This window comes from Lactuca sativa, chromosome 6 (assembly GCF_002870075.4).
Source record: "Lactuca sativa cultivar Salinas chromosome 6, Lsat_Salinas_v11, whole genome shotgun sequence".
NCBI lineage: Eukaryota > Viridiplantae > Streptophyta > Magnoliopsida > Asterales > Asteraceae > Lactuca > Lactuca sativa.
In genome coordinates this window covers 155,787,880-155,796,945 of record NC_056628.2, presented here as the reverse complement: position 1 = coordinate 155,796,945, position 9,066 = coordinate 155,787,880, and the positions used below count along the sequence as shown (strand labels likewise).

Here is a 9,066-nt window from a genome sequence, read left to right as displayed (position 1 = left end):
AATTAATCTCATTACACTTATATAATATTAGTGATACAAAATCACCAACACAGTATAACACCAAATTTCATTTGATATGTTTTGTCCTTTGTTTTTAATATTTGTAACATTCTAGTTTATTAAATATGAATTGATTTATTTTAAAGATAATAATTATTCATTATAATATTGTTTTTATATATTCATCATAAATAGAAAAAATAATATGAATGTTTAGAATTCATATAAAAATTTAAATACTTTAAAATTTTAAAATACTGTAACATATTTTATAACAAAAACTTAAAACTGGCTATATCTTAAATAATTGATTGGGTTATAAATTTATAACAATATATTTTATAAAGTTTTTACACAAAAAAGATGTAAAAAGCTAATAAGTTGAAGGGATATTTGACAATCTATACAAGATAAAAAGGAAGAATATACTATGAAATATATCTTTTGGTATGTATGTATGTATGTATGTATGTAACAATATGTGCATGTATATGTGTATATAACTCATTCTTGCGAGAGAAATGACATGAAAACACCAAGGTAATGGAATTAGTATAATATTGATCCTACCCTCATACCCTATTTACCACCACCGGTAATGCATGATGCACAAGTTGTAAAGCATGAAAGCAACGATAAACCAAAGATATAAATTTAAAGTACAACATATATTTGTCATTTCTAAAACAGGTTGATAACCAGGAGAGAGTCGGAATCTAAAAACACAAACATCATCTTTTTAAACACAATTTTTCTAAACTTTTACCCTTCTGCCATTATGCACCCACATTTGGATTTACTTACTTTTTTAGTCCTTTAGTATATAACTTCTAAACCATTCATAATTTCATTCATTAACTCATCAACTTTTTTTTTTTTCAAATCAAACAAGCTGCTGCTAACGACGCGGGACCACCGGCCTGTCTTCCACCATTTCATATTGCACAACAAAGTTGTCCTGCAAATCAAGAAACTTTATTATAAAGAGAAATTTCTAGAAATGGTCCTTGTGGTTTGAAATTCTCTTTGATTTGGGTCCAAAATGTATCTTTTTAAATTTTCGGTACATGTGTCATTAAAAGTAACTACTCACCTGTTGGATTTTTTTAAATTACCATTTTGTCCCTTGACCAAACTCGAAAAAGACAGTATACCACAGGAACCAAATATGTCATTTAAATATTTATTCTATTATTTCTAAGCTATTTTCTAATTTGTAATTTCCTCATAGCTTTATTTATTAAATTTTATATACGAGATTAAATCCACACTTCAACATATTAATATATTTTGACAATAAGATTAATGGCCAAATTCCATAAAAACCACTGTAATTTTTTCAGTTTAACCACCTAAAGAATATTTTTCGGGTTTCACCATTGAGAGTTTTGCTTTTTTTTAAACACTACATTACATAGAACTTTAAATTCTATATAAACCACTATAGTTTGGAATTTGTTCGTTTTAACCATAAAAAACATTGAATGTATTGAAAAAAACAACTTTAGCTAGAAAATTATTATTCTTCATGTAGTTTTTTGCAATTCATTACCAGGGAACCCTTACATTAAAAAATAAAATAAAAAACTTAGTGGTTAAACCAGAAAAAAAATATTGCGGTGGTTAGAGCAAAAAAAACAAACTACAGTGGTTTTATGGAATTTGGCCTAAAATTATGAGTAGATTACAAATGTGGTCCCTGTGGAAGAGAGTTTGGTCTTTGGTCCAAGGGCAAAATGGTCATTTTTTTAAAAAAAAAATCTAACAGCTGACTAGTTACATTTAATGGACACGAACCAAAACAAAACTTTGAAATAAGGATCAGAAATAAATATAAAAAAGACTTATTTTTAGACTCAAAACAACTTAACCTATTATATATTATGTTGAATATTTGCTTATTTATAATACGGGTTAATGTCATAAATGGGAAAGAAACTATTTGGTTTTTTTAGAACAATAGTGATTTTGTAAAGAACAAATAGTTGACTACCCATTAACACCATTCACCCTTATGATATAAAGTAAAGATTTAAAAAAATTAGCTAATAATTAAAATAGGAAGGAACGAACGAACCTTTCGAATTGTTTCCCAGGTATTGGGGTCAAAACAGTAATAACAACCTCTTTCATAAGTAGCTGTTTTGACCAAGAGTTCGATGTTTGGAGCTCTTGAGAACCATAAACGCAACTCTCGGTGGTAAAACCACCCTCTATTGTGCCTGCATACAACAAAACAAATATAATTTCTCATTACACCAACCTACTTTCATTTCTATTATATTTTATAAAACAAAAAAGGTACATACAGTTCATTTGCAGCAAACAACTGGGCCTCGTCTTTCGGCATGCTGTAAAATATATAAAACAAAGTCTCCGGGGAAAATCTCGAGAAGCTATCTTGCTGCATTTTTACACAAAAAAAGAAATCAGATCCGTTAAAGCAGCCAACTTTATAAAATAAATAAATAAAAAAAAGATTACGTTTAAAGGAGCTGGTTGTTTGGTGTTGAAACATTCGGGAATGGAAAAATGAGGTTCTCCTTTAGCGGATTCATCAGACCATGGAGATGAGAATTTTTTATAAAGATTATCAGGTGAATTTAGATTTAGGCCAAGTGTCATGAGGTCGATTCCAAGAGCAAGAGGGGTTAAATCGGGATTGTTCATTCTGATTACGTTTAGTAAACCGAGTAAACCGAATCGGTCAGCAGGGGATTGTGATGGTTGAGGGGATTTTAGATCTTGGTCTCTGAATGGGCTGACTAGGCGTATTTGGGATTGTTTTTGGAAGTGTTGGTATTGCTGCATCAGTTGATCGTAGGACCCACCCGATACACTCACGGGTCGTGATCCAGTTGGAAGCATTCCACTGTTCCTTGCCTAAAAAAAAATAATAATAAAAAATAAATACTGTCAAATGAGTTTCATGGATTTTACCAAAAGCTGTATTAGTAATAAACTCCACCTCAGAACCATGAAAATGGAGATCTTGAGTGTTTGCAGGAAGGTAGGAGGGCCCACCACCACCACCACCACCGTTGATTGGAGCATGCTGCTGTTGTTGATGTGATGAATATGCACCTCCCAAGCTGAATCCACCTGATCTTCCCACCTGGGAATTATAAATAATAATAAAATATTATTTGTTGGTGTTACTTTATTAAATTTGCTTTTATTAATAAATGAAGCTTGTACAGGCAAATGTTGTTGGGATTGCATCATGGACACCACATTGTCACGAAGTTGTTCCTTTTGGTGCATATTAACCGGAAAATCTGCATTGCCACCTGTCATAGGTAAAAAAACCCATCATCATTTTTTTTTTTTGTAAATCAATTGTTGATGGAATTGAATTCCATTATTATGTTTGGTTGGCTTTAGGGAATGAATGGAATGAGTCATTCAAACTTATTTGTTTTTTAGTACAACTGGAAAAGTAAATGACATTAAATTGATGAATTAATACAGCAACAGAATTTTATAAAAATGAACTTTTATCGAGTATCGAGATATCGCTGCAAAAATCATATACAAAGATATCGCCACAAAAATCACAAAAGTAGAATTTTAAGTTAGATTAAATACCATGAAATCTGAAAATAGAATTAGAATAACATAATATTTTTAGTTGTTGTTTGAAACTGACTAAAGCTAATTTAATTAGAGTTTTATCAATTTTAGGAAAAAATTGGTTTTATTGAATATTTAATACAAAATATATTGGAAGACTTCATAAAACAAAAATAAACAAGATAAAACTTTAATTGATCTATAAATTTAGATCGCATGCTGTTAGTAAACATAAAGTAGAATGTAATATCCCCTATTAAGTACATGAAGGTTTGATTCTTGAATCTTGATCAAGTTTTGAGAGTTTATAGACAATTCAACAAACCATGTTATGAGAAATTAAAAACCAAGCAACTTCAGGAACAAATTAAAAAAGTTGCAGCTTTTCTAGAACAACTGTATTCAAAGATACCTCAAATCTTTACAGAAATAGTTGTTATTGAATATAAGCAAAAGCGGTATATAAATCGGATGTACATTTTAGGGAAGATGAAATCTGATGTGGGAAATATGATTCGTATAAATAGAATCTAGTTTTTTTAATATTTGATTTTCATAATAAAAAAAAACATACCTCCCATGTTTTCAGATAGATCAGAGAACAATAATACTCAAAACGATCGACAGAAAGAAAGAGATTCTTGGATTATAATTTCCCCAAATGGAGTTCAAAATGAGGAAGATGAAGTGCTCTAGAAAAAGAAGAAACAATCAAGATTTTAAGTCTGTGAGTGAGTCGGTGAGGTTGGTAGAATTTATAAATTTTATTTTGTCAAATAAACACGTGGAGTATTCGTTGTCGGTAAATTTTGGAGCTTTCTCTCATTTTAATACACGTAAGACTCTGCCAGGTCAGCACATTGACCAAAACTAAGCGACCCTCTTTACTAAATTAAAGGTTGTTTCTTTTTCTTTTCTTTTTTTCCATTAAGTCAAGAATAGATAAAGTGATGCCTGTGTGAATAAAGTGCTATATGCATAGACTGTTTCATTTCTGGACTGAATAAACTGCCTGAATCCGAGTAAATGACCATTTCATCCTTCTATTTAGAAATCACATCACTAGTAACTTATATTTTCAAGAATCATAATAGATAAGATGTGACTAATGTACCTTTGTATCCAGGTAAAGCAGGAAAATCTTCATTTTGAATGCTGAATTCTTGATTTTGTTGCATAAATCCCACATTTTGCCTGCGTGCCAACCCCCCTGCATAGTAAAAACCGATAATATTACTGTAGTGCCCTCCTTACAGCAATAAAAAAAAATTAACCAAAAAGGTAATAGTAAATAATAATAATAATAATACCTAGTTGTCTTTGAGAACCACCAGCAGAGGTAAGATGCCCAGATAACTGAGGGAAATCATTCATGTCAAAAGAATGGTCACGATTGAGCTCACTTAACAAAGCCATTGAACTTAAATGACTATTCCCTCCTTGAAATTGATTTTGTGAAAGTGGCCCTCCACCACCAGAGTATGAATTTCCTAGCAGAGACACCATCTGGGGTGCTAAAGTGCCAGGTGTCATTCAAACAACATACCAAGTTACTCTTTTGAATTAACATAAAAAGATTTATCTACAAAAATGTAAGAAATTTCTACTGTTACCAGTTAGATTCAGGCGAGAAGCAACCCCAGGCATATTGAGTCCACCAGAGCTTAAACTTCTTCCAATGTTGCCCCCATTAACAAGGTTACCCATTGCCATGGAGCTTATAATTTGTTCTCTGTTTCCTAAACTTTGACCTAAACCTGACCCTGAAATCATACTCTTCAAGACATGAGGAACTAAAGAATGGAACTATACATTTGATAGCACAGATTTCAATATATATATATATATATATATATATATATATATATATATATATATATATATATATCATGTTTTACATGACCCAGTACAACTGTGTACCTCCATTATTTGTAATCCCTGAAAGTCCAAGTGAGCTAGCAGCAGATTGCTTCATGAAGCACACATGAAAATTTTGTGTACATGAGAATAAGCCAAAATATATTTATAGGAAATTAAGAATACACTAATAGTAAACAGAGTGTTTTAAAGATGAGAGAAAAGAGAGATGGAAGCGTACAGAAATTAATGAATTGACAATGTGTGTCAAGATTATAATACCTGAGAAAGTGCAACAGGAAGATTATTTACTGCATATCGTCCGTTAGATAAACTTCCTGCAGGTGGTTGTACACCATTCAAAGGACCATTTAATCCTGAATTTCTTGAAGTGTATGCTCCAGGCATGCTGGGAATGTTGAAGTTCCCATTCATGCTTCGTAACCCTAGCAAATCTTTTACCAAGTGAGTATAAAGAGATCACATAACTGAAAAGTACAAAATTTTAAAACTTGAGTGCACCTATTGCATCAGTGTGGTTCATATCAGCAGCAGATGAACCTAATTGAGCAGAAAATGCTGACGTAAAAGCTCTTCCAGTTGCATCTGGAAAAGTTGATGTTGACCCATTAACACCTGACTGCAAACAAAAGTTCATATGATTTCATGAATGAATAAATTAAGAGAGTAATGCACGAGTGTGAAGTGGCATAAGAAATACTAAGAATAAAGATAAGAATGGAGATTGGAGAATAGAAAATACATTAAGTATCCCGGACATTGTTGAGGAAATTCAAGACAAATGGCATCAAATCATTCGTCTCTTGTCTTATTGGTTAGGAATTATTTTAGCAGCAGCACTATCTCTGCAATAAGAAAGAGAAGAAACGATTGGGAATTAACAAAGCTATACAAAAACTTATATAATGTGGCAGGATAACATTATTTAATTAAAGAAAAGGATGGATCAAAGAAATAATACACAATTTAGAGGCACGTGGATATTACTAGATTGTTTAGGTTACAAAGTGTTGCACGTCTCGTGATCAGGATATAAATGCCAGAATCAAATATTTATGACTTTTGTTACATTGAAAATAAAAACTTGCATAAATTTGGATTGGGGGTGACTTTTGAGATTCGAGCACGTGGGAATTACCACTTGCCAAATAAAAATAGATATGTTCACAACTACTTTTATGAAACATAAATGTTTCCGACATATGAAAATTATCGAATCTTGAAATAAATTCTAAACCCCGAACCATAATATTTGGAACATGTATTTTAGAAAGAGCTTGTATGCAAACAAACTATAGAAACCCACAAAAACAACTAATGTATTGGCCAAAGCCCAAAACATTGGATGGACATGTCAAGAAATTTTAGCATTTCAGAACAGCAACTGAATTCCTGAAATTGTTATAAAGATTGCACCTTTTCAATCTTAAATGTAATAAAACAGTGAAGCTATTCTTTATTTCACGCGATTTGCAAGTAAACTAAAGTTATACCACAAAGGCATCATTAGACTATTTACAACTAAATAGAACCACAGTAAATCTATATGTCGGAATCAGAAGAAAAAGGTGGAAAAAACACATTATAACTATTAAAACTATAAGAAACCATTACGATGATGCATTAACCAATTAACATTCCATTTTAATTTCCTTCACAGGAGAAACAACCCATGACTGGAAGACATGCTGCAAACATAAGTGGTTCTCCTTCCACCAGGAGCTATATCTGACTTCTCGTGCTGAGCTTAGTACATATTCTAAATGGAAAAATCCTCCTAAATCTATCACAGATTTAATAGCCAAGTTTTTTCATTTGTAGTTTATAGCTATTAGCTTTCTCAGAAGTTAAAAAGTCGAACATCAGATTAAAAATTAGATGTTTTGAGTTCCAAAGCCAAATGATTGTTCTTTTTTATGAATAAAAAAAGGCACAGCATTTTGTGTATTTTCTTGTTGTCGAGCTCTATATTAACCCTTTTAAAAAACCTAAAAATAAGTTTTTTGTTCATCAGATTTACCTGGCTTAAAATCGATGAAATAAACTCAAAACCTCAGCTTACATTTCACATTTGCCATATCTTAACCTGTAGCGCAACAGATTAAACCTAAAAATTTAACAATTCACGTCATCCGAAGATCAAATCGACCAACATACACACTCATTTAACATCATGAAAAACGCTCAACCCTAATGACAACCTCCGGAGTGAAAAATCGATTCGTACTGCAAATTAAGCAAAATTGACGATTGAAATTGATCGATACGCATGATCGATTAAAGTTAAGAGACAATGGATTATACCGAAAGTGATTGATCGATGAAGTGATGTAAAGAAGTGATCGGTGTTTACACACAGTCGCGATCTTCTTCTTCGTTCGTTCAAGTCGTGAGAGTATATGTGTCTGAAGCTCGTGGGGTTTTTTTGGTGGTTTTATTGAAACGCATTTGATTTCATTCGTCAAATACCCCTCTTTCGCTTTTATAATTTCATTTTATGCCTCTCTCTCTCTCCATATTATTGTTTTAGTTTATGTAAAATGACATGTTAATTTCTATTTTACACATATCCTTTTGTTTAAAAAATAAAACATTAGCATATTTTAGTTTTTTATTCTATTTATTAACCGAAAATTTATTATTTTTTTTATTGAGACAGAGACATGATAACTAATGTGATAAACATATTAACTATTTGAGCATTTATTAGGTTATTTGAGTTAGACTTTGTCAAGGTTAAATTTTATCGAGCTCCGTATGTAAAAAAAACAAACAACGAGTTGAATACAACTTAAGAGTATTCAACTCAAATTTATCTAAGTTTTTTAGACTCTATGTAATATATAAGTGAAAATAAATATCAAGGCTTCCAACGATTAACTTCATAAACTTTAAACGACGATCACCAATAAATAACATTTTCACCTTTTAAAAAACAATTATTACATAATTGATCAATCATGCTTTTTCAACCTTGTCAAATGGGACACCAAAAACCAAAAAGATTATTTTTAAAAAATAATAATAATTTTCAATCTTGAGATAAAAATTAAAAAAATATGCAAAATACAAATGATCGCATTTTCCTTGGAGCATTCTCCCATGAAAATAACATCATTAGGCTATTCGGTATGGTAGCTCAAACCATGCATGACTTCCTGTAACACCTGGTTCCTGGTATGTAATTAATTTCAAGTATTTTGGTGTTATACTCTGGGACTCGGCGAGTTGGAGGCCCAACTCGACGAGTAGACTCGTCTTTATGCAGGGGTTTTAGTGATCTACTCGACGAGTCGAGGGACCGACTCGACGAGTAGGAGTTGTCTGGACAAAACCCTAATATTTAGGGTTTGTACCCTATTTAAACACTTTATCTCGTCCCAAACTAGCCTCCATCACCCCTCCCAACTCAGAGAAGCCCTAGATTGAAACCCTAACCTTGTTTGAGTGATCTTGAGCCTTTTTGTGTGTTTTTAAAGTTGGAAAGGAGGAAGGAAGCTTGAGAGTTCAGGTAGAAGCAAGAAGATCCAAAGGTTTTACTCCATTCTCAGCTCATTCAAGGTAAAAAGTTGGAACCTTGACCATCTATCTCTTAGATTTTGATTTGGGGCTATT

General features: G+C 31.9%; 1 protein-coding gene and 1 non-coding gene across 5 annotated transcripts; one reads left to right on the top strand and one right to left on the bottom strand.

The window, feature by feature from the left end:
• Positions 1 to 649: 649 nt before the first annotated feature.
• On the bottom strand, positions 650 to 7,914 carry LOC111901157 (probable NOT transcription complex subunit VIP2). Of its 4 annotated transcripts, none has more exons than XM_023897035.3 (15): positions 7,756 to 7,912; positions 7,472 to 7,537; positions 6,194 to 6,296; positions 5,953 to 6,070; positions 5,713 to 5,885; positions 5,494 to 5,542; positions 5,187 to 5,336; positions 4,884 to 5,087; positions 4,688 to 4,783; positions 3,199 to 3,290; positions 2,969 to 3,115; positions 2,485 to 2,883; positions 2,310 to 2,404; positions 2,078 to 2,222; positions 650 to 958 (listed from the first exon to the last, which is right to left on the bottom strand). In XM_023897035.3, the coding sequence occupies exons 3-15, from the start codon at positions 6,209 to 6,211 to the stop codon at positions 899 to 901; spliced, it is 1,746 nt and encodes a 581-aa protein (XP_023752803.1). In that variant the 5' UTR covers positions 6,212 to 6,296; positions 7,472 to 7,537; positions 7,756 to 7,912; the 3' UTR covers positions 650 to 898. The 4 variants fall into 4 exon arrangements, with proteins under 4 accessions (XP_023752803.1, XP_042751851.1, XP_023752802.1 ...); XM_042895917.2 differs by having other exon boundaries at positions 7,472 to 7,558; positions 7,756 to 7,910; XM_023897034.2 differs by lacking the exon at positions 7,472 to 7,537 and having other exon boundaries at positions 7,756 to 7,914.
• LOC111901256 (small nucleolar RNA snoR35) lies at positions 5,962 to 6,042 on the top strand. Its single transcript, XR_002853463.1, has one exon. It is a non-coding gene; the product is annotated as a small nucleolar RNA snoR35 (small nucleolar RNA).
• Positions 7,915 to 9,066: the final 1,152 nt, after the last annotated feature.

Coding starts and splice junctions, on each gene's coding strand:
- LOC111901157 (XM_023897034.2), bottom strand. Junction 5,337..5,493: donor AGGGATTACAAATAATGGAG/GTACACAGTTGT, acceptor GTATGATTTCAG/GGTCAGGTTTAGGTCAAAGT. Junction 4,784..4,883: donor TGGTTCTCAAAGACAACTAG/GTATTATTATTA, acceptor TTTACTATGCAG/GGGGGTTGGCACGCAGGCAA.